Source organism: Struthio camelus, chromosome 23, assembly GCF_040807025.1.
Source record: "Struthio camelus isolate bStrCam1 chromosome 23, bStrCam1.hap1, whole genome shotgun sequence".
NCBI lineage: Eukaryota > Metazoa > Chordata > Aves > Struthioniformes > Struthionidae > Struthio > Struthio camelus.
Window position 1 is genome coordinate 8262352 of NC_090964.1, and position 24368 is coordinate 8286719.

The following is a 24368-nucleotide window of genomic DNA, read 5'->3' on the forward strand; positions in this document are numbered from 1 at the left end:
GCCTCCCTCTGAGTCTCTCTGCTGGGCCGCGCTGAAGGTGAGGGTACATCCAGGGGACGCTTCTTGTCGCCCGTGACCCCGGCGCCGTCCCCTCTCTGCCCCCTTCACCCAGCCCCAGGGGCAGCGTTAAAAACATGCAGCGGGGAGGTGACATGTGCCAGACCGCGGCGGGACGGCACGTGCCGCGGCAGCCCCGAAAGCACGCGGCCCATCGGCTATAGCAAGCGTACGGGCGACGGCAAACGCGCAACTTCGCCCGGAGCGCCAGCAGCCGCCTGCTCCTGCGAGAGCTGCTCTCCGGCTGCGGCAGCTCCCGGGTGCCGGGGAAAGGACCAAAAGGGCCCGTCCCTCGCCCGCTGTCCCCGGGCCGCGGGCACGCGACACCGGAGCTGCGGCGGAGGCGCTCAGTTCCTCCCGGGGGGCAGACAGCCGTGCCCTCGGGATCCGCACCGAATCCCCCCCTACCCCGCTCCCAAAAGGGGGGTAAGGCAAACGTGGCCACTGACCCTTCCTGCAGCCGTCCCCGCGCGGCCCCTCCGAGCCAGGCCCTCCGCCTCGCCGGGGCGCGCGCGGCCGTCTCCCGCAAGAGCCGCCGAGGTGCCGCCGGCTCCCGTGGCCAGCCGGCGCGCCGGGTCGCTGGCGTACCCCGAGGAGCACGGGGCCGTGCCGAACGAGGAGCTGCTCGGCGAGGCCGGCGGCTTCGCGCCGCCCCGGGCCCACGTGCCGTCTCCCGCTCCGGCAGCGGGCCCGTCTCGAGAGGATGGCAATCCCGCAAGGCTGCGGCTTTCCGGCTGCTCCACCATGGGCGACGGCGTAGACAGCTCCGAAACGGTGCCCGGCTCGACGGCGGAGGAGCTGGTCCATGCAGCGCTTGAACTTTTCTCATTGCTTTCTTCCCTCTCCCAGGTCTCCCGTCTCCTCGCGGGAGCAGAGCCGGAGCAGAGCCCCGCTCCCGGGCTCCCGCTGCCCTCGGCGGCCGCCGTCGCCCTCGGCACGGGCAGCAGCACAGCCCTGCTGCTGCCGGGGCCGGTCCGCTGCAGCTCCACCAGCCGGCTCACCGCCTTCTCGCAGTGCCTCTCGGCCGGGTTATCGAGCAGACGGGCGATGACGGTCAGGCCTTCCTCCGGGGAATCGCCCGCCGGCCCGGCCTGCGGCTCCAGCACCAGGCGAGCTTTCTGGATCTCCCCCTGAAACCTCTCCTTCACCTGCACGAGGCGGCCCGGGCGCTGGGTGCCGGGCGCAGCCTCCCCGGCCGGCGCGGCACCTTGCGGCGGGCTCCCGGCCGGCTCCTCTCCTCCCTGCCGCCGGGGAGCCGCTTCGGACCTCCGCGCCTCGGCCTCCTCGGCGCCATCCGAGGGCTGCTCCTCCTCCGGCGCTGCCTCCGGCACCGTCCTCTTCTTCCCCCGCCGCTTCCGTTTGAAGCGGACCCTTTTTTTGGGAGGCAGGGGAGCCTTGCCTGCCGCCTGCTCTTTCGCTCCTTTAACGCAGCCCAGTGAATTCCCCATCGCCGCCGCGCAGAGAGCGCCGGCAGCAACGCAGCGAAGCTGGGCTCCGGCTCCCGGATAAACCCCGGCTGCCGCTTCATCAGATTAGAGGCACGTTTTCAAACGTGCGGCACCGCAAGCCATCCCTCCTCTTCTCCCCCGCGCACTGGCGCACGCGGAGGCTCCCAGCCGCTGCCGCTCCAGACAGCCATCTTACAGCCTGGGAGCTGCAACAAGACAAATTCAAAGCATCTCACTGCAGTTCAGAAATCACTTGACCTAAAAGCAGACGGAGAGCGGATTGGCTGCAGCTTTCGCTCTCCAAATATGAGGTAATTGGAGCACTGCCCTCGGTAACACAAACAGAGCGAGAACCAGACAGAAAACCGGGGAAAAGGGAGGGAGAGGCTGGCGGGGAGGAAGGGGGAGAGGGAGGAAACTAAAAAAAAGGGGGAAGGTTGGCAAAGGTAGCATAAAGGAAGGGGTGGGAGAGAAATCGGAAAAAAGCAGGGAGGAGCCAGAGCGGCTCGGCAGGCGTACCGGAGGGAAAGCCCACCGCCGGCGAGCCCATCGCCCGCGACACCTGCCTCGGGCACCGAACCCCTCCCTGGCGGCGCCGCTCTCGCAGACCGAGATTTCCTGCCTGGGGAGAGCCCAAAGGGACCATCGCAAGCGCTGCCCCTCGCGCCAGGCTGCCCGAACTCGGCATCGCTCCCCGGCCCGGCAGCCCCCGGGTGCCCGCGCCCTCTCGGCAGCTCGGAGGCGACCGCCGCGCAGCAACGCGTGCCGAAAGCAGGAGCGAGGCAGAGGACGGGGGAGGCAGGTGGCATCGAGACAGGGCTGGAGGGGACGAGATCGTCACCGCCGGGGCCCCTCCTCGAGGAAGGGACCCCGCTGAGTGCCAAGGGCGCCCACGGCAAGGGGCAGCCCCCAAACCCAGCCCTGCGCTCCAGGTCCAGGAAAGCCCCCCGGGAACAGGCTCCAAAGTAGCACCGCCGCACCCCAAAACCCCTCCGCGGGGCTTCGCTGGCTCTGCCGGGGCAGGACAGCCGCGGCGTCGCTGCGGCAGCGGGATACGGGAGATTAAGGGCTTCACAATAGAGCTACAACCGAGAAAAAAAATCCCTTTAGCGCAGGCAGGGAGAGGAGGCATCTCAGCTGCATGGGCCCCATGGGGCCAGACCCCCGGGTCCTCCACCCCAGACCCCCGGCAGCGCAGTGGCAGTGCCACCTCCTGGCTTCCCGGCCCAGGAGGGGAGCCGGGACGCCATCCCACGTGGGAAAGGGGAAGGGCCAGGCAGCCAGGAAAAGCGCCTGAGGCTCCATGCGTTGGCTCTGCTCTGCTCTCCGGTTTCCTCCAAGCCCAAGGGAGAGCAGAGACTAGCCCTGCGGCCACCCCGAAGGCAGCGGGGAGAGGACGGCTGGGCAGACACCAGGGCCCCACATCTCCCACACCAATGACTCATCAGTGTCCCGGCCCTGCTCAACCCGGACCGCTTCTCAGGACCAAAATGCCAACGGAGAGCCTTGTCAGCAGCTTCAGACCCAATTTCTATCCATGCATCCAGCTGAGAAGTGCAAATGCCCCAGAAAGCATATTCCCAAGACATCCAGGTCACAAAGTGCTTGTCCGGCAAAGACCCGCCAGCCTGGCCGCCCCAGCACGAGGAGCACGGTTGGCTCACGCACCCGGGGACGTGTCCCTTTGAGCTGTGCCCGGCCATCACCACCCCGTTCGCAGGGACGGTGCCACCCACCAAAAATGCCCCCAGTAGCAGAGACATCCTGCAAACCCACCAGCCCCGACCCTTCGCAGCAGCCAAAAGCAGATTCATCACAAAAAGCCAAAAACTTCCATGTTTTCCAAAATAACTAGTAGTACTAGATGCCTGGCTATGCTGGGGGCTCCCAGGGGTGCTGCACACTCATGCTCTGAAAACGAAAAGCTTCCTTAAGAGGTCTCAAAGCAAGCGCTCGTCTCGTCTGAAAGATGCCAGTCGGGATACGTCAGAGCCTGGATGCAGCAGGTCCCAGAGGCTGCTCGTACGCGGGGGAACCAGCGACAGCGGCTCGTTTGCCTCCCCACGCTGATCGCTAATAAGCTGCTCCCAGCACCACTGCTGAGGAAGCGGCACAGGAGAGGAAGCGGGTTCGTGAAGAGTCCCGGGCCTCCACCGACACCGCGGGCGGGAGCCCGAGCGGCAAGCGTCAGCTCTCGTGCGAGGAGCAAGCAGCTCCGCGCTTCGGCTGGCTCCCGAAGCGGCAAGCACAGCCGGGCAGAGCCCCCGCGGCTCACACAGCCACACACCCACCCCAGCGCGTGGCAACGCGGTTATGAAAGGTCTTCTCCGAATCACCCCCTCCAAACACGAGACCCTGGCAAAGGCTTCAGAAACCTGTGGCACGGGCGTGCAGGATGCTCCTCGGCACTGCAGCACGCAGCAACTCCCGGCTCTCGGAGACCCCAGGGCTCACTGCGGCGTCCACTCGCACCCCGTTTCCTTGCCCACCCTTCAAGGACTGGGTTTAATCACCCTGGTTGGACACGGTCCTCCCCCAACCTCTGCTCCTCCTTGGCAAGGCCATTCAGAGCATCCTTCCTGGCTCCCCAGTGCTGTATCAAGGCACTGGTGGTGTTGGGGGCCACGCGTCAGCTTCCTGAGGGTATCAAAGGAACGTCCTGATAACACGAGGCTAGGAAAGACCTGAGACTCCGTTTGGCAAGAGCATCTACAATGCACAGTTGCTGGAGATGGTGCTAAGCACCTTCCCCAGCACTGCAGCTGGGGCAGACAGTTTCTCCCATCCCTGTCCTGAACTGCTGTCATACAGCTGACATTTTCCATCCTAATGAAGGACCCTGTGGCTTCTGACTGGCTGAAGCAACCATGCAAAGGACTGAGAGCGCCTCTGGGACGACCGTCCCTGCCCTGACGTGAGCTCATCCTGTCCCCACGCGGCCTCCTCCAAGTTTGCTGCCTCCTCCGGAGTTCAGCTGAGCAAACAGCTACTGCCAGCAGCCTCGGTGCCAGTCGGGAGGCCACAGCGCACAATCCATCATTAATGATTTAGTTATGTAAATGATGAGAAAAGGGAGTTGTTATGCACCGACAGTGGTCTCCATGACACTGCAATATATGTTAATCCTCCCGAGCAGGCTGCGCGCAGGCATCGCCATGAGACACACGCACACGCAGGGACAGATGCCAGCGCCCTGGGGAGACAACATGCTCCCTCCATCTGCCTCGCGTCCTTCAACGCAAAAACATTCACGGCCTACCTGGAAGTGGAGGATAATCGTCCATATGAGCCCCAGGGTGAGTTTGGGGTTGCCATCCGTAATGTCATCATTGCGAATGTTCACCAGTTTCACCTGAAAGAGATGGAACAGGGATGGTCAAAGCTTCCTATCGGATGCACCCACAAAGCACGGCGGGACCTGTCCCCGAGCACGCCGTCCCCCAGGGCCCCGCTGGACCCAGGCACCCAGAAGAGGCAAGAGAAAAGACCCTCTGGCTAATCCCTGCGCTTGCTGGAGAGGCTGCGCCTCTCTGCAGCAGACGAGGCCGCCCTGTGCCTCTGCTCTAACGGCGCGGTTACAGGGACTGTTTCTCACTTCTCTGGCACTCTCTGGCCAGACATCTCAAAGTGCTTTACCAGCACTTAACTGCTTTATTTCAGTTCCTATGGAGAAGCGCCTCGTCCCCAAAGCCCTGAGTGCTGCTGCATAATTTAACAGCTACAGACCACAGAGCATGGTTGAAAGAGGACGAGCAGGCTTTATCAAGTCCCTCCTGGGTTCAAAACCGAGCTGCTAATCAATCAGCCCTAACACGGGCAGGTAAGCCAGCGCTGCCTGCACGGAGGAGCGGAGCGGCTCACGCCAGGACCCACCAAAAATCCACGTCCGGGCAGGCTCCAGACCCACACCCACAACCCAAACCTGCTCCTTCCTGTCTGCTTCCCTCTGGAGGTGTTTTAAAAGCACGTGCAGTTCACAAACTGCACGGGGACTCCCGCAACAGCCGCAGCACTTCCAGCGGACGCCACCCGCAGCGGTGCTGCCTCGGCTGCCGCTCCGGCCCCCTCGTAGCCCCGTTCCCCGGAGCCGCCGCTCGCTTTGGGCTCTTCTCCCCCGACCTGGCTTGTCCCTGGAGAGAGCTGGGCGCGCTCCCCGCCGCAGCCGGAGCTGGGACCCGCGACTCCGCGGGAAGGAGCGCTAACAGGAGCGGCCGGGGCAAGACGTCCCAGCAAGCGCTCTGCCGCCAGGCCACTGCGCTTCAAAGGAAAAAGGTGTTTAATCCAAGTAGAGAAACAAGCTCCCAAGAGCCTCCGGCAAAATGTCTCTATGGCGGGGCTGGGGGGAGGGAGGGTGGGGGCCTGGAAGCTGTTCACCCTCCCTAGCGTCGGGCATGTGCTCAAATTTATTCAGTGCCCTCAGGCCAGCAGGGAAAGAAAATCTCTGCTTCAGCATGAATTGAGGCCATTTATCATCATCTCTGCATATCCGGGGAGCATCACACCTGGGAGACCTGACAAAACAAGCCCAGCAGGGCACCCGGCCCCGGGGAGCTGCAGGGGTTTCAGCTGCACGAAGAACAAGTCTAGGGACGTGCCCGCCACTCCGGGGCGAGAGGGCTGGCCGAGGAGACGGAGCCTCTCCCGCATGCCCCCGAGAAACGCTGAGGGCGCAGAGGTCCTCCGAAAAGCAGCAGGAAGCTGCTGCTCGGGGGGAGGACGGGAGGCAGGACCATACGCCTGCGCTGCCGCCTGCGCTGCCGTCAGGAGGGGCCAGGCCGGGCGGGCTCAGCCTGCGCTCTGACAGCACGAGCGCGCGGAGCTGAGCACGAGCCGGCTGCCCGGCTTCCCAGGGCACAGGCGGGCTCGCGCGGCGCACGTCATGCCGGCGGCACCCGGAAGTGCCGCAGCCACGTGGCCCGGCTGCAGCCCCAGGTGGGGCTCCGCGGGGCGCAGGAGCGACCGATCTGCAACATTTGCAAAACCCTTCCCACAACAGGAGTCTGACCCCTCATTTTGATACTAGTTTTTGCACCGGGCAGACAGTTCTGAGCACGCACAAGGGAAATTTGCTCTACGGAGCTGGCATTAACCAGCACCCAGACGCCTCCGAGATGGGCACACCCCAGATGCATGCTGATGCTGCTTCTTTACCCCCTTCCCAAGGCACAAATCATCCCCATCTCCTTCAGGAAGGGCTTAAATCAAGAGGCACCCATCAGGCATTGCTCAGCCCTTACCTGCCGCTGCTTCAGGAAATCCAGGGCAATCTGCACGTTCTGGAGCCTGTGGAAACGCATCCGGCCCTTCTCGCGCGGCTGCAAAACAGAGGCAGTGGCTTCAGCTGAGTCCTCGCACGGCAGCAGGACTGGGCTGGCAGCAGTCGCATGCACGGCCACCCGGCACCGCACACCCCGCATGCCGCGCGGGAGCCCGCTCGAGTGCGGCAGCAGGGCTCGGGGTGCTCGTGTGACCCAGCGTGCACGCCACACGCTCTGCTTTTGGTCTGCAGGTGGAAACTTTCATTATTACACGAGATCCCACTGAAAGTGGACAAAAAGGCCTATGGCAGGGCGCAGAGATGGGAAGACCCTGAGATATCAACCTCCTGCTCTGAGCCCACCTATGAGACACCTCTGCCTTCAGCAGGAAGCCTCGCACAGCAGGATGTGCAGATCCGGGCAGGGACCAGCCGTGGGTCCCCCCCCCGATGGCAGGGAGACCATGGTCTCAGCATGAACCCTCGGCTCCACCACGGCATGCGGGACTCCCCGGTCAGCGGAGCCGCAGCGGCGCCCAGCCTCGGCTTCGAGGCGCGAGGAGGGGCTGCTGCTGCTCCAGGTCCTATCTCTGATCTGCTGCGGAGGGGAGGAACGAAGCAACCCCAGCTGTGCTCCTCTCCGCTGGGCAGCTGGTTTTCCAAGACAACTCGCGGATGAGCTCTGGCCTGGGGAAGGGGTACGGGAATGGCTGGGCACGAGGCTCGGACCTCTGTGCACGAACCTGGGCTGCAGGCACCCGGCACCGGGTCTGTTCTGAATCAATGCAAGGGGGAGGATTGGGGCCCAAATCTTGGCAGCCTGGAGGTGTCACCAGGCTTCTCTCACCCAGCTGAGACACCGCAGATATATTGCTTCAACTTTCTCCCCCAGGGTAAAGGAGAAGACCTGTTTCTGCCAGAGGAGCATCCCTGGCATTGCAGCGGGATGGGAGCCAGCAGGAAGGCGCCGCACCCGCAGCACCTCCCGGGCTCGTCGAGCAGCTCAGGAGGACGACAGGGAAGAGACCCTGCACAGGGAAATCATCGCCCAGAGCCAGGGCACTGGAGAAGACCTCATTTCTTTCACCTAACCTAGCTGAAAGGGCTCGGCTACACTTTGGGTAACCCTCAGCTCAGCCTGGGGCGCGCTTCGCTCCACCTCCGCGGGGTCATGGACCACGGACCAGGCCCCCCTCATCACACCAGCCTCATCCTCGCTTGCCTCGCGGGACGGCGGACGTGCCCGGCGTGTCTCCATGCAGTGACCGGGTGAGCAGAGATCCGAGCGTCCCGGCGAGGCAGCGTGCGGGACCCTTCCCCTCCCGCCCCAGGCGGTGGGATTCATGCTCGCACACCAGTGGGCCGCGCGCCCCCACCGCAGGCCAACACCGCAGCGCGCTCGCAGATAATCCAGTTAACGTGAGCGCAGCCCTGCCGGGGGATCGGAGCCCTTTAGCTCGTCCGCCTTCCCCTCCGCAGGCCACACTGCTCCCTCGACCTGCTCGGAGCCAAGGCGGCCGCCCCGGCCAAGCGTGACGCTGGGTTACGCTGGACCATCCGAGGGCGCTCGCAGTGCCGCGCTGCGGCCAGGACGGACTCAACCTACTGCGTCATCATCCTCTTCCTCCTCGCGCTCTTCGCTGCTCGCGCGGCGCCAGGATGGCGCTCTCACCAGGCGAAGGCTCCTCGCACCCGACGGCTCTTTTTGCTAACGAGCACGGCACGGACAACACCGACGGGAAAGCGACACACAGGGAGACAGAATGGAAACTAAAATGCGACGGCCAGGAAAAGGCAAACACAGCAGAAACGGGCTCCTGGCGAGGGAAGGGATGAAGGGCAGCTGGCTCTCCTGGATACCACGGGCACTTGCTGGGAAGGGCTGGATCTGGGGAGGGGACGAGCTGGATGGCAGGCGCCAACCACCAGACTCAGGACAGAAGTGGGTCGAATCAGAGCTAACGGTACCCGATTGCTACAATATGAGCATTTCTTCAGCACCCGGAGCAATCTCCATCCCACACTATCTTCTGCAGAGGGGGCTTAGGCGGAGAGATTTCCCCAAGGCTTTGAAAGCCAAAATGAAGAGAAAGGAGCTATCTGGATCACAAGTATCTCCATCCAATTTTGCAACACCCACAAGCTCTAATTTGGCATCTCGGGAGGGTAATGGAGTGAGTGAACAGATCTTTGCCCAGATCTTATTTTAGGGGAAAACTAAAATAATTCCTGCTGTGCTACGGTGTTGCACCAATAAGGATCTTCCCAGTGCTAACTAAATGTGACAGCCTAAAAAGGAGGAGGAGGAGGGAGGGAGGGGGATCCTACTATGTTCAAAATGCAAGAAAAGATATTTGCATGCCAGACAGCTATTGATTTCCACAAATCCGGCTTGTTCAGTAGTTGCTAAGTTTGGAGGAGGATGGGGAAGCATGGGTCCTACCAATTCTACAAACTCTGAGCTAAGCTGCCAGACAAATGGTCATGGAAACAGTTCTAGTCAGAGCCGTTATTATTCGTTATTTTTCATATAGAGAAAAATATGGAAAATAAAAGCTTGTAAGCCCTCTCAGAAAGAGGGGTCTACTCAGGGCACCATAAAATGGCAGTTTTAGATAACCACACGCTTCAGTGGTATCCAAGAAATCAGCACGAGGAACACACGTTTGAGTGAAAAATGCAAAAAAAAAACCCAAAAAAACAAAACAAAACAAAACTATGGCATAAAAACCAACTGCTGATCGCTGTGACTCAACCAGAATGGAGAGGGAAGATGCAGGAGGAGGAACCAGGCGGTGGTGGTGGAGGGGACAGCAGTGCCACCAGGCAAACTTCCAGACTTACCAGTTTCACTCCTGACAGGACCTCCAGGAGAGAGATCAAGTTGTGGCCATCTCGCAGGTCTTCGTACAGGTCATTGATGTGCTTGCGCACCTGGGGAGACGGGGCGAAGGAAACGCGCTCAGGGACGTGCCCTCCCTCCTGCGCCGCCAGCCTCTTCGGCAGCATCGAGGGAGGAGGGCAGCGGTGTTTGCGAGCAGACACGTCTCTCCAAGACACACGCGTTTGAAACGCTTATTCCAAAATTCTTGCTAAGGAAACCAGCCTCCGGTTTCCCAAACGACCCGGCAGAAGCTGCTGCCAACTTCAGACGCACAAACGGATCACTGTTAAACCAGCTTTACCCTGGGCAATCCCGTAACGTTGCATGCAGAGTTCAGAAGAAAGGGTAGCTCAGTCCTGAAGCAACAGTTTAATTTATTACATTACTTTACAACATCCCTCCAAAATACCGCATGGCATTTAGCTTCCACCTAAGAACAGAGGGTATTTTCTGGGGGGAAGCGCGGCTGCAAAAGCAGGCTGATCGTGTGCTTTCTTCCTCTGTTCCTAGAGCGGGTGGGAAGTTCTGCTGTAAACATGAAACCTCTGTACCTGCTCTTCCCCCAGTAAACTCAGGCCCGGTGTTTTCCTCAACTGAAAACGAGCCCCTCGTGTTTTCACGCAGCCTGACTTTCTTTTTTTTCCCCTCCTCCTTTCTAAGATTTAGAAAGCAGCTGGAAGGTGATCGCAGAGGTTTGCAAAGCTGGCTGAAAAACACAACTGCGACACCTTTAACGTCCAAACTTAATTTTTTTTTTTTCCCAAATGGAGAATTAATTAAAAACCACCTGGCAGGTTAACCAAGAAAAGCAGGAGGCACCTTGCAGCGCTGCCGTAATCCCGCTGAGCTGCCACCAGATTACCAGCGGCTCCTTCCGAGCGCGCGGGAGAGGGCGGCCCCGTCCCGAACCGCCACGCGGCGGGCCGTAAGGACGCGCAGAGCGCGCTCGGGTAGCGCCTTCAGCGGGGCAGGCGGCGAAGGGCAACAGGCTCCGGCGTTACGGTGCTCTCCAGAGGCACCTAGGCGTTTCCACGCGTCCAAGCCCAGATGCCGCGTTTTGAACACCCTCAAAACCGATGCAAAAGTTCCCAGGCGAAAACAAAACAGGCATTTCTCTGCTGCTCCCCAGCCGGAAGGGACAGACAGACAGACAACCTTTCAACCTGCTTCAAAGTAAAACGCTCTTACCTTCATCAAGTGTTTATTGACCCATTTAGTGAAGGTTTTCTTCTGGACTCTGTCCCGTTCATCTGTTAAGAGAACACAAAGAGGAGCCTTGGTCAGTGTTTTTCAGGCAAAACCTTGAACGACTCTGGTCACGCGGCGGGGAAGAGGCGCGGGGATCCCCGCCAGAGCCCGTCGGCATCCTCTCCTCTGCTCGGCCGGCGGACCGCGGCGCCCGGGAACAGAGCGCCCTTATTCCCGGGATCGGCGCTGCGCGCTCCGGCACAGAGGTACAAACGAGGACCTGACAAAGTTGTATTTTCGCCCGCTCCCTGCATCAACGCCAGCTCTCCGCTTTCACGGCCGACCGCCCCGCGGGCGGGAACACCCACCCGGCTGAAACTCAATACACTGCTTATTTGGGGGAAATAGTTTTATTTCAGTAAAAGCAGGCCAGCTTGCTGCAACGGGCAGCGCTGCGTTTGACGGCAGGGCCTGCTCTGACGCGGGGTTCGTCCCAAGCGTCACCCCACCGCCGGGCCCCCCGGCCTTGCGACGAGGTTTGCCCTGCAGCCCGAGCGACGGGTGCCCCCCTCCTTCGCGCGCTCCCGCAAAGACAGGCTTCAAAAGCGTTGCATAAAAACGCCGCAGATGTCCCTTAAAAGGCCTCTGCTGGGTATTAACAATATATGCAATTAGCAGCTTATGCTTTCACTGTATTTTTGGTTCATTGGATTTTAAGGATTTACTGTTTATTTCCGTCCTTGGGCTCAGCCAAGGGCACCGGGGCTGGACGCGGGGAGCTCCTGCCCGTGGCCTCGCACGCCGACGGGGGTCCTGCACCGAGGGGTCCCGGGAGCATCCGCCCGGGGAGCGGCAGGCGTTTCCCAGCCTGGCAGGACACCAACCATGTAACGAGCGGGGACGGGACTCAGGTGCACGGGGCATGGCAGCGGGGGCCACGCTCCCAGGGTGCCCGGCTGTGACCGAAACCACCCCAGATCCCACCAGCCAAACGGGATTGGTGCCCTCTGCAAGGGGAGCAGGTGCCCCCGTAGCAAACAGACACGGCGACGGGGAAGAGCGCTCCAGGTCCAGCTTTGAGGGATTTTTTCCACCCGCTGCTGTCCGCACCGGCCGGCCGCCCCAGCCGAGAGCGCGGCGCGGGGACCGCTCGAGGGGCCGCGCGTCTCCCAACTTGGGGCAAAGAGCAGGTCCGGAGCTGCACCCCAGCGCCGCGAAGCAGCCCGGGCGGTGGGACGCCGAGGGCGCGTTTCTGAGCCCAACCCAAATTCCCGGAGCGCTGCCCGGACGAGACGCACGGGGATACCTGGGAGAGAGCGCGGGAGCCGACAGGCAGGCGGTATCCCGGCCAGCAGCCCGGGATTCATCCTCCTGGGGAAGGCGCCAGGGAACTGCTGCGTGAACGCATGCAAACGCATTTGGTGTAGGTAGGCGGTATTTATGGGAAATCAAGCAGCCTCCAAAAGAGATCATTTTGAGATCGCTTTGCCGTGTGATCGCGCGAGTCGGGAGGCACCTGCACGCGGGGGCCAAAACCCACCGGGGACACCGCGCTCCACCAGGCAGAAGCATCCTCGCTTTTGTTCGAAAGCCAAAAATCAGGAAAAGGGAGAAAAACAGCACCCCTCTTCCCGAAACCCCTCCCGGCAACGTCCGCCGCGCGGACGCGGGACCAAGCGGGTTTTAGGGACCTCTCCCCCGCCCCTGCCCCGAGCCGGGGCCGGGTCCCCTCCCGCCTCGCGCGCCCGCGCCGTCCGCCGCGACTCAGAGCCAGCGCGCGTGGCTGCTTCCCCGCGGGCGCGCACTAACCCATGCAGCACATCCGGCGGGCCAGGAGCGCCGTCAGCCGCCTCTCCTCCCGGTAGAGCTGCCAGGCCGCCATCCGCCGAGCCGGGCGCGGGCCGAAGCCGTCGGGGGCGCTGGGTGGGGGGGTCCTGCCGCGCCGCTGACACCCTGCCGACCTTGTCCCCAGCGAGCGCCGCGAGCGGCTCCTCCCACCGCAACACTTCCTACACCCTCGGCTTCGAGCTCGGGGCGAAACCGCTCCTGCTCCGGGGCACGGCTGCAAAACCCTCCCGCGGCGGACGCGCGCCTCTTCCGGATGCTCCCGAGCCCGGCGGCGCGGCACAGCGCACCGCGAGCGGGCGAGGGACCAGCTAGCGCCCGGCCGACGGCTCCTGCAAGCGAGCGAGAGGCTTTCCGGAGAGCAGCAGCGCGCCGGGCAGCAGAAAGGAGAAGTGCTCAAGGGCGCGGGTCAAACCGAAGGCTTTCCGTGCGCCCGCCCGAGCCGGGAGCGGAGCGGGTTCGTCCCGCGGCGTCCGGCAGCGGCACCGCGCATCCCGCGAGCCGCGGCGCCGGGCGCTGCCCGGCAGCCAACCTCTTGGCTTGTTTTTCTCCCCGTTGTTTTCCAGTTCGCGGTTAATTGCGCCGGCCCCGCGGACGGTGCCGCGACGGACAATGAAGGGCTTTTTCCCCCGCCGTTGGCGCCTGCCAACCAGCAGCTTCTTCGCGAACGATTTCCCGGAGCCGAGACCCAAGCGCTCCGGCTGCGATCCTGCTCGGAGACCGCTCACGAGGGCTCCGCAGATAACAGGGACCGGCTTTATCCACCTCTCTTCCTTTTCTTCTAAATATAATCCCCCAGCAGAGCCGCGGCCGGCGGCGCAGCGCCCGGCCAGCGCGGGGGCCCGCGCGGGAAGCGGGCCACCAGCCGTCCCGGCAGGCCCACGGCTCCTCATCGTGAACGGAGGGGGGTTTTTTTTTGCCTTTTTCGGCCCGTTTCGTCACCTCTGCGCGGTTCCCCGGCTCTAATTAGATCAGACCTCTCCACCCCGCGCCCGCGTTGCCCTCCGAGCTAATAATAACGCCCGGTTACCTCTTACTTACAGCGTTACGGCATTGCCGGCTTATCTCTGGCTGGCTAATCTTGTCCAGCCGGTGGCAGCTCCGTCCGTCCGTCCTTCGCTCCGTCCTCTCTCCCGCCCCGAGCAGCTTCACTGGCCGCTCTTCCCGGCCCCGGACCCCCGCACGTGCCCCGGTCCCGGCCCCTCGCTCCCGCCAGGAATCGAGAGCGGAGGCGAAGCAAAGCGGCTCTTGCCCGGGGCCCGGCCGGAGGAAAGACCGCGGCGGCCGGAGGGAGGAATTGCACACGGGGCAGAAGACGAGAAAGCAGCCGGCGAGGGAAGGAAAGGCGGACGCCGGAGCTGACCCGCGTCAGGAAGACGCCGGTGAACGAAGGCTCTTGAATCCCGCCGCAGCGACGGGACCCGCAGGAACCGCCGGCGGCCGGGGCGCGAGACCCGCGCGCCCTCGGTCACCCCGCCGCACGCTGCCTGCCCCGCTTGCCCGTCGCCCACGGCGGATGCCCGCGCGGGCCCACGCGCTCCGCTCGGCTCCCTCCCCAGCACCTCTCACCCGGTGGCGCATCGAAACCCAGCTGGCCGCCTTCCCGGCAAGGTGCCCAACGGGGACCGCGGCGGCATCGGGGCGCCCTCTGCTCTCCTCCGCGGCCGCTCACAGCCGGGTCGGCCCCCGGAGCGAACCCAGCCCGAGAGAGGGGACGACGTCGGCCGGAAGGGCAGGATTCGCCCCTCCCTCCGGTTACGGGATGCTCAGCGACGTCCCTGCCCAAGCGGCTTCTCCAGCCGCTCGGGTCCTACCAGCTTGACAAACCTTCAGCGCCGAACGCCTTGCTGCTCCCTGCCGCGAAAGCCCCGCGCCGGTGCCGGGCGCTGCGGGAGCCGTGCCCGCCCGAGGCGAGCTCGAGGACGTCTGCGGACCCACGCCGCGCGCGAAAGCCGCTTGGGGAATTAAACCGCCGAGCAAGGCTCGGGCCTTGCAGAAGGTTTGCAACAGGTCGCTGTCGCTCCCAACTCCTTCCAAACGAGCAGGGGGAAGGGAAGGCGCCGATCGGTGCGGTAAACGCGGCTCTTCCGAGAGGGGGGACCCGGGGCAAAGCCGAGCGGCTCAGGAAGACAAGGTATTTCAAACGCGCCGGGGGCCAACCCGAGAGCTGGCGCAACCCGCCCCGAAAGCGGAGCTACCTGGGCAGCACTCGGAGAGGAAACGGCGCGTGATTCAACCCGGAGAAACACCTCGGCTCCACCAGCGGCGGTGGAAACCCACCCGACGCGCGGCCATCCAGCGCGGGAGACACCTGAGAAGCGATGACGGCCCCGGCGGCCCGGGCAGCTGCTGGCAGGGACCGCAGGGCGCAGGGTTTGTAAGCGTGCCAGCAGGCTCTTTTTGTATAAAATAAGCTGCTGCAAGATGACCCTCGTCTTCCAGCACGCTCGAGGTGGATGTTATCTGATTTTTACTGAGAAAGGAATACCTAAACAGAGGGAAACGCGCTGTTTTCCAACCCTTGCATCGCTATTTTTTAGAGAAGGGACGGATTTCTCCAGCGCGAAGAGAAGGCAGCGAGCGACGCGGGCGATAGGGAGCGGGGAGGAGGGCATAGCTCGCGAGGGACGTCACCGACCCGCTAGACGGTGGGGCCGAGCGCGCTGCCAGGCGGCTCCCGCCGAGCCGGGCGGCCGGCGGGTTAACTGCAGGAATTACAGCAACGCCGCGCTCGCTGGGTGACAGCCTGCCTTTCTGCACAGCTGCCTATTTATGCAACTCGACTAAACCCAGGGAGCCTCGGGGCCATCTAAACACGTGTCCTTCCGGGTAGTCGCGGTGCAGGGAAGAAGAAGTGTCTCTTGCAGGTAGGATCTGGGGAAAAGCCCTGCTAGATCCCTCGGAGGGGCCCAGGCTCCTCTGTCCTGCTCCTTCAGATGGGGAAAAAAAACGAAAGGAAAGAGGGAACGTGTAAATGAGCCAGGGAAAAGGCTTGGTATGGAGGAACGGGAGAGAGGGAGACCGACTGGAGGAGAAGAGGGAAGAGGGAAAACGAGCAAAACCCAGGAGACGCCCAAAAAGGGGGAAGAGGCCAGGACGGAGAGGGTGCCGCTTCGTCCTTGTCGGAGGCTTGGAGCTACCGCGTGCCTCTGCAACGGCTCCTTGCAGCCCGCGCCACCGATAATCCCCGTTTTGGGAAACTGAGGCAGGGCGGCTGCCAGCTGCTGAGCGAGCGGCCGCGGCACGGCAGCAGGACGCCACCCCCACGTTTGGGGCTCGCGCCGAGACCACGCAGCTCCTTACGGCAAGAGCGGGTCGGCCGCCCGGGAAACCTGCCTCCCTCCTCCTCCTCCTCCCCGCCAGGGAAAGGAGATCTGGGGCCGGGGAGGGGAGGACCCGGAGCGGCAGCCGCGTCCCTCCCCGCCTCGCGTCTCCGAACGGGGCCGTGGCTCTCCCGGCGGCTCGAAAACCCGTGACCTCTCGCCGCGGGACGCCAGCCATCTTAGCGCCGCGCCGAGGGCCCACGCGACCCGATGCCGGCGGCGAGCGGGGCCGGCCGTACCTGCTCCGCTCCGGCTCCTCCAGTACAAGACGCCGGCGATGCCCAGGACGTGGCTCAAGACGAAAGCGGCCGGCGGCAGATAGGACCCTTCCGAGAGGGGCATGGCTCCCCAGCGCCGTTATTGCAGCCCCCTCGCCGGAGCCCGGCGCGAATCCCTCTCTCCGGCGGCTCCCGGGCGGCCGCCGAGCATCGCCGGGGCGGGCCGGGAGCGGGGACGCCGGGGGCAGAGCCTGCAGCGACTTTGCAAACTTCCTGCCCGCTCGCAGGGCGAACCGCTGCCTGCGGCCGGCTGCGGTGCCGGCCGGGTTTGGCCCCCCCCCCCCAACCGTGCGCTCCCCACGACCAGGCCGCCGGGGATATTTCGGAGCTCGGAGCGGGGGGCGGCGGCGGGCAGAGGAAAGCGAGCGTCAGGCCGACTCGAACATCTTGCCTTGGCGTTCACGCGGCCGAACCCCCCCCCTCCGCCCGCTCCGCGGGGAGACGTCATCTCCTGACTTTCCATTCCCAGCCCCGCAGGAATGCCGGCTCCGGCCTGCCGAAGCGGGGAGGGACTTCGGGGCCGCCGGCGAGGCCTCGCGGCCGCAAAACGCCAAGACCCCGGCGCGCGCGGCTCCCAACCCGAGGCCAGCAGCCCGGCCCGCGCCGCCCCCCGGGGAAAGAGAGAGAGAAAGGGCGCTGCAAGAAGTTGAGGGGGTCCGGCGAGGTCTCCGAAGGGGAGGCGGGCGGCCGAGCAGCGCGCCGGGGCACCCCGCGGCCGGGAAAGGAAGGGCACCGAAGAACGAAGCCCGGCCGGCGCGGCCGCCAGCGAGCGGGGCGCAGAGCATCGGGCCAAAACCCTGGGTTTTCCGCTCGGTGCGCGCCGGCCCCCTTCTCCGGCTCCTTCCCCCGAGCAGCTTCGCTCCCTCTCCCGAAAAACTCCCACCTGACGGAGCGGGACGCTCACCCGCTGGTTTCGCCTCGGCTGCCAAGAAGGCAAGAGCCGTTTTTTTAGGGGGGGGAAAGCCCCATTTCCGAGTAACACGACGCGCTTTACCCCCTAGGCAGGAAATCTGCCACCCGCCGCCCAGCTGAGGCCCCATCTCGCGCCGAGCCGGGGCCGCGGATCCAGCGGGGAACCCAGACCCAAAACCAGACTCGTAGGGGTTCGCGACCACGAAAAACGCCACGAGCGAAACGGAGTCAACCCTGCCCCGCGAGGCAGGAGTCTGCGGGCGCGCTGGGGAAAGGCCCGGGAACCGGGAGCTATTCCCCCTCCCCGTTAATCCCAGGCGGCCGCCAGCCCGTCCCGCGCCCCCGGGGGCTCGTCCCGTCCCGCGCTCGCTGCCCGCGGGGCGGCCCAGCGCAACGCGCCCTCGGGCTGCTCCAGCCCCGGACCCGGGCTGGATGCGTGCTCAGGCTGGAGAAACGGTTTGTTTCTTCCTATGTTTTATATGTCTATATAAACGGCTTGTTTCTTTCTATATTTTTCAGGAAAACTGAGGTTTTGGGGTCGCCCCAGCTGGGGCGCCACCAGAAAGCCCCGACACTGGATTCGCGATGAAAACAGCAGCATCGCCGGCCGGGTACCGGGGACCCGGCGGGAGACGGAGAGACGGATCAGGCGGAGGAGGAAAGAGAAGAACAACAGGAAAGGGACAAAGGAGGGAGGAGGCGGCCGGGATCCGCCGCCAGCAGCCCCGCGCGCAGGGCGCCGGCGACACAAAGAGAAGCGAATCCCCGGAGCCGCGCGGCCCCCCGAGCCGGTGCGCCGGCCGCCGGGTCCGTTCCCGAGCCCTCACCCCAACCTTTAGCTTTTATTTCCAGCCTGCAGCAAAACATCTGCCCTGGCCGTCCCCCCCCCACTCCCTACCACCACCACCCCGGGGAATAACGGGGCTGGGGAGGGCCGCGGCGGACAAAGGACGGGGCGCACTTCGTTCCGCTCAATTTAACCCCATTTCCACCGTCACACCCCCCCCCCCTCCCTCCACGCTTGTTTTAATGGGCTGCGTTTGGCATCAGCCGCTTCAAGCTATTGCCCGCTGCTGCAGGAAACCGATAACGGCCGTCAGCCGCGGAGGGGGCCGCGGCAAGCCGCCGGCGGCTGGCGGGCACGGCGCGGAGCTGGAGCTGCGGCGGCCGGCCGGGGGCCCCGGAAAGCCCCGCGGCCCCCCCGCCGGCCATGGAAACGCCGCCGCGCGCACACAAAACACCAGCAGCTAATTTTAGCTCCGTGCAAGGCGGCTTTTGCAATTACGACTGTCGCCTCTCGGCTTGGAAAGGAAACGGGTGGGGAGGCGAGATGCGTCCCCCCCAGGGCGAGGGGACGGTGGGGAGCGCCTGCACCCCCCGCCCCCCCCCGGTGCCCTGCCCCGCGCCGGGCACATCCCGGGGGGGGCGGGGGGGGGCCATCGCCCCTCGGCCCGAAAACACCGCGCCTGCTCTGCACGGGCGTAAAAAGCATCGCTACGGAGCGTCTCAAGGGGTTTTGGGGCGCCGCTGCCCGCTCCCGAGCACCGATGAAACTCGGCGCGCAGCACGGCTAACGCAACCCGCCGCCCCGGCAGGGCCCGGTTCCCGCAGCGGGGCGGGAAGGGGGCGGCAGCGGCCCCGGCCTCCCCGAGCTGAGTCAGCCCCGGCTCGGGCCAAGTCTTCGCCCTTCGCCTCGCCGCTGAGTAACGCCGCCCCGTCGTGCTCCCGCGGCGGCGGCCGGCAGCATCCCATCTCCTTATATGACTGGGGAAGCCGCCGGCAGCGGCGCGGAGCGAGCGGGGGCCCGAGGGGCGGCCGCGGGGCCGGGGGGGGGGCGGCCGTGCCGCCAGCCCGCCCGGCGCAGCAGCAGCCAGGTGGCACTGTCGAAACGCCGGAGCGGACGGCGGACACCAGGTCGGCGGCAGCCTGGGAAAACGGGGGCCTTTTGCAAGAACTGCCAGCAGCCGAGCCGCCCCGAGCCCGCTGCGGGGCTCCCGGCTGCCCCGCGGCCCGGGAGAGGGGGCGAGACGGCGGGACGGGAGCCGCGGTCCCGCCCGCGCTCGCCGCCGGCCGGCCCCGTGGGGGCTGAGCACGCCAACTCGTGACTGCGATGCCGAACCCGGAGATAACGGAGGGCTTGCTGACGGGCTTCCTTCTCCTTTTGTTTGCTTCTCCTCCTTCCTGGAAGCTTTAAGGGCCTGAAGGGCAAATCCCTGTTATTACGGCAGCGGCTCGCAATTGCCAAGGAGGGAAAGGCGACTCTAGAGTTCGGACCAAGCTAAAGCACAAAGAAACTCCTCTGCCCCGAAACGAGCCTGCTGCAACGCAGCGGCGAGGAGCGCTCGGCGTTGAAGCTCAGCGCCTTGATCCCAAGGAGGCGGCGGGAGCCCCGGGCGCATCACACCCACTGACCCAGAGACGGAGGAGCCGAGCGCGTGACCTGCGCCGGGGCTCGAAATCTTCCCTGGCACACATGAAAAAAACCTCCCCGAAACGTAATCCGCTCTCCTGCATGACTGCACCTCTCCGCTCCGGCGAGCGGCAGGCCCGCGCGGAGCGGGAGGCCTCTGCCTGGCCCCCGGGGTCGCCAGTTCACGCCGCGGGAGGGCGAAGCGAAGGCAGGCGATGCCCCCGGGCTGCCGGGGTACCTGCGGGTTTCCTGCGAGGGGGGCCCTGGGAAAGCAAAGCGAGAACAAAGATGACGTTTCCCGCGATTTGGGCTATTAAAAATAAGGCGGACCGAGGAGGGCCCGGCTCCCGGCGCGTCCCTTCGGGACGAGCCTCTCCCCGGCGGCGCGTTCCCTTTGAAATGCCTCCGACCGCAGGTGAATCACCGGCGCCTGCGTGTGCGGGCAAAAACCTCTATTTTCCTCGAAACGCATCACCGCCCGACAACAGCGCGCGGGGCGAGGTGGGGCCTTGCCTCGGCTCCAGGCGCGATCCTCCATCCGCTTGGCACACCGGGCGGGTTAGGGATGCTTCCCAGTTCCTCCCCTTACACGCACCCCCAGCAGCCGCCCCGAGAGCCCCAAACCGAGCGAGACGAAGCAGCCACCGGCCCAACACGGCCGCATCCAGCCTGCGTTTTCCCCTGGCGGCGCTGCTGAACTCAAAGGCTGCAAAAAGTCTCAAAAGATGGGACAAAAAGACCCCTCTGGATCCCGCCACGGGAACGAGCCGCTGCACAGAGCGGGCGTTGCAAGGTGAATATTTAACCGCAACCAGCTCTGCAAAGGGGCCGCCCGTTCCGGCGACGGGCTGCTGGGCCAAGCAAATCCCGATCCCGCCGTCGGGATACGCCGGCGCTCCGACGTCCCCGGTCCCCCCCCGGGGCCGTCAGCGGCAAAAACGCACACTCCGAGAAGCGCTGGTGATAGGAGCCGAGGTCTTCCTCTTTCCAGCAGACGTCTGGGCACCAAAATAATAATTACATGTCAGCGACAACTTCCCTTCCCAGCACGGCGCGGCGGCAGGCCAGGCAGGCAGCGCCGGGAAGCAGGGACGCGGAAAGGCGGACGCGAGCGCTCGCGCGGGACGACTCTGCCGGGAGCGCCCGGCACGGGGAAAACGAGCAAAACGAGCCCCAGCGTTTTCACGCTTTCCCTCCGGCTACCTGCAGAGCTCAAGGGTGCAAAGGTGTTTCTCGGCGTTAGCTGCCTCGCGGCAGAGGACCCCGAGGATCGCCTGGCTGCTGGAAAAGGAGGGCACGCGGATGCGGACGGCAGAGATAAGATGGTTTGAGATAAGGCTGGAAACAAATATTATTCCCAGTCGTTCTCGTCCTGCAAAGCAAACAGCAGAGCCGAACCGCCACCTGGTCACGGCTTAATCATTCCCTAGGAGCCGGGCTCGCCGTTAACCCTTGGGCCGGTGCCTCGGGCACGGCAGCGCGTGGCACAAGCGGCAGCGGACTGACCTGAGGGGCCGTGAAACCCCTCAGCTGGGACGGAGGGAGCCTACAGGGCCGCGAGACGCGTTGGGATAACTCAGAAGGACACCACGCTCCCCAGGAAGAGCGGCAGAGAGCTCGTCCCCCGCGGCCCGCAGAGCTCCGGCCGCCTGCCCTTGGTGCCGCTGCCTCGCGCTGACCTCCGTCCAGCAGCTTCCCAAGGGGCTCGACGGCTCCCAGCGCCGCCGGCTCTCCCCAGCGTGCCCGGCTCGCGCGGGACTAGGCGATCTCCCCGCTTCGTTCCTGGTGTTCAAATCCCCATCATCCCCCCCGTCCCCCCCCCGCGGCCCCGGAGGCCACCGGGTTTTTGCTGAGGCAGCGATTCCGGCATGATTTCATCGGCTTCCCGCTTCCCCGAACCCTCCTGCCGCTCGTCACCCCTCCGAGGACGCTGGCAGCGAGCCGACGCATTGAACAACGTCAGGAAACCGGCGGCCGGCGGACCCCGGCTCCGGGGAAGGCGCCGAGGCCGCGGCTGCTCGTGGGCCCGGCAGAGCGGGGCCGGGAGGGAGCCGGCTTTTCCGCCGGGCGAGCGGAGGAGGAGGACGAGGAGGAGGAGGAGGAGGGCGAGGAGGCTTTTGGGCGCTGGGCTGGAGAGGAGCGACGGGCGTCAAAGGGGAAGACGCACAGCGACGGAGCGAGGAGGCGGGAGCCGGCCGGCGGCGGGGACGAGGAAGGGGGGGGGGAAAACAAAACCCCCAGCAGGCTGACAAGGAAGGGGCAGCGCCAGCATCCCAAGACAAGAGCCGCGCGGACTGACAGGGAATTAATTAAGTTCCCAGAAAGAGGCAGCGAAGTCTGAGCCTTTGTGCAAGGCGGAGGCCTCCGTCTCCGGCAACCAACGCGGCTTTGGCCAGCGGGCCGAGAGCTGCCAACCCGCGGCCGGGGGGGGGGGGTCCATCTCCGGCCATCTCCAGCCCCTCGCGCTCTTCGCGGCGCCGAGCCCTCGCTGCTCTGGCCTGGCTCCCGAGAGCCCCGCTCGGCGCCCATGGCAGCGCTCCTGCCCGACGCGAGGATGAAAAATAAAAAATCAGCCCCGGGGTAAAGAAAGGGCGAGAAAAACGGTTCCTCTCCCCCAAAGCCCACGGTGGAAAAATACCCACCCTCGGCTCCTCTCCTCGCCCCGGCAGGCTGCAGCACCCAAAGCCCTTCCCGCGAGCGGCCGGCAAGGTGCCAGGGTGCCAGCACCCGCCGCCGGCAGGGAAACCCGACTGGGGCTGGAGACGAACGCCCGCCGCTGCCCGCTCTCCTCTCCCCTCGAAGCGCCGTCGCCGGAGGCCACTCGAGGCCAATCTTTGCACTTCTCACAGCAGCTTAGGAAACAGGAAAGCCGGGGAAGGGGGGGGGGGGCTGCCTGAATCAAAACGCCTTTTCTCCCGGCTAACAAAAGACCTGGTGTCTCCACAAACAGGCTTGTTATTCTAACGCGGACCGAAGGCTTCTTGGCAGCGGAGGAAATATGAAAACGTTAGGCTAGCGGGAACTATCTGCACTTTGTTTGGGGTGCATTGGCCCAGCTGAATATTTATACAGGGGCTCCCCGCGGGCAACCCGCTTCGGCCGTGCACGGGCTCGCTCCGACCTTTCGGAGCCCCCCGCTCCGCAGCCGGCCGCTCCTGCCTGCGAAAGGGCTTTCCCCCACCTCCGGACCCCTCTCCTCTCACAGCCTGTTTGCAAACAGCACTGCAAAAAGAGCAAAGAGAAACAAGCCAGGGAGCCGCTGGTTTTCCCCTATAAATAGAGGGCAGGCAGACAGCCCTGGGCTGGGATCTCATTAGCTCTCCCAAGCTAAGCAGGGCGAAACCTGATTAGCGCCCGGATGGGAGACGGGGCGGGAGGCGGCGGCGGCAGCAGCAGCCAGGCTGGCCAGGGACCGGACGGTTCCCCTCCGAGGAAGGACGCGAGCTCGAGGTCTCGGCCCCCGGATCGGCGAAGGGAACCGGGGCACCGCGGCGGGGACGGGGAGCAGGAAAAGCCAAGCTCTGCTCCGGCGCCTCTGCGGTGGCTGGATGCGGCCCCCCCCCAAAACCGGCTGCCGCGCTGTTTGGACAGCGGCTGCTTCCCAGAGGGGAGCAAACAATTCCTGGACGCGTCGTCCGCGGGCACGGGGGGGACGGGAAGGGGCCGAGGAGCAGCGAGCGGCGCTCGAGACGCATCCGAAACGGCGTGCCATCGCCGGCTCCTCTCGCTGGAGCCGGCCGCGGCCGAGAGGAATTCGGGATTAAAACCAGGAGGAGGAGGGGGAGGCCCGGGGGCCTGAAACCTCCGTTCCCTAGAGACCCGCTCTCCCGCGGAGAAACTTAATCCCCATTAAAAAAACAAATGAAATAATCCAGTGGCTAACGTTTCTTTGTTAAAGCACCAGCACGGCCCCGCAGGGCCGGAGACGGGCGCCGGATCCCTCCCGCCTGGCCCCAGCCCGCGGGATGCTCTCACGAGGGCTCAGCCGGACCTTGGCGGAGCAAAAACATCACGCGCGGCCCCCGGAGGCGGCGGGGGCAGAGCTGCGACTTCCCCCCCGGGGGCACCAGGCAGGCGGCTCTCGCAGAAGGCGGACGCGGGGAGCGCGGATCTCGGCCCGCCGGCTCTTATCGCGCGCGGCCACCTTGGCGGCCCGGCCGCTGCCCCGGGCTCCCGTTCGGGGAAACCATCACGTGACGAGCCCAAAGCAAACGGGGACGGACGGGGCCGCGCTCCCGGTGCCAGCCCTGCACCTCCCAGCACCGGGGAAGGGGGGGGAAAAAAAAAACCACACCCCAAGGAAGGAAAAACCTTCCTTTTCTGACCGCAGAAACCCCCCAGCTCAGCTTTATTTTCCCCCCGGCGCTGTCACAGGCGCGGAGCGCTCCGTCCCCCCCGTGCCGGCCGGCCCGCAGCGCGCCCGGCTGCCGGCGGCACCGCCACGCGCCCGCCCGGATCCGCTCGAGGATGCCCGGCCGCGGGGAAAAGCGGAGCTCAGCTCCCCGGGGAGGGGGGGAGCACGTGCCGACGGCAAGGTCGGATGAAGCAAGGAGATTAGCCCGAGGGCGCTGGAGAAGGCCGGGAAAACGCTGGATTTTTATCCGGCTGCCAAGTAAACAACCAACTTCCGAGAAAGCGAAACCATCCTTCCTCATGCCGGGGGTAAAATTAACCCGGCGATAAATTCGTAATCAAAGGGGTTTCCTGAGCCGAGCCCGAGGCTCTCGTCACCTTGGGGCCGTGACAGCCTGCTGGCCCGCGAAACC

General features: G+C 64.9%; 1 protein-coding gene across 14 annotated transcripts in view; it reads right to left on the minus strand.

The window, feature by feature from the left end:
* MACF1 (microtubule actin crosslinking factor 1) overlaps positions 1-24368 on the minus strand; it is a 160091-nt gene that overhangs the window by 110896 nt on the left and 24827 nt on the right. For 12 of the 14 annotated variants that reach the window (XM_068917710.1, XM_068917708.1, XM_068917709.1 and 9 more), the window contains exons 2-5: positions 10835-10896; positions 9607-9696; positions 6743-6820; positions 4765-4857 (exon numbers count right to left, since the gene is read on the minus strand). In XM_068917710.1, the coding sequence (XP_068773811.1) occupies positions 4765-4857; positions 6743-6820; positions 9607-9696; positions 10835-10896 (323 nt within the window). Of the gene's footprint in view, positions 1-4764; positions 4858-6742; positions 6821-9606; positions 9697-10834; positions 10897-12643; positions 12869-16241; positions 16679-24368 lie in introns of those variants that run through there. The other 2 variants (XM_068917699.1, XM_068917702.1) reach the window with 2 other exon arrangements.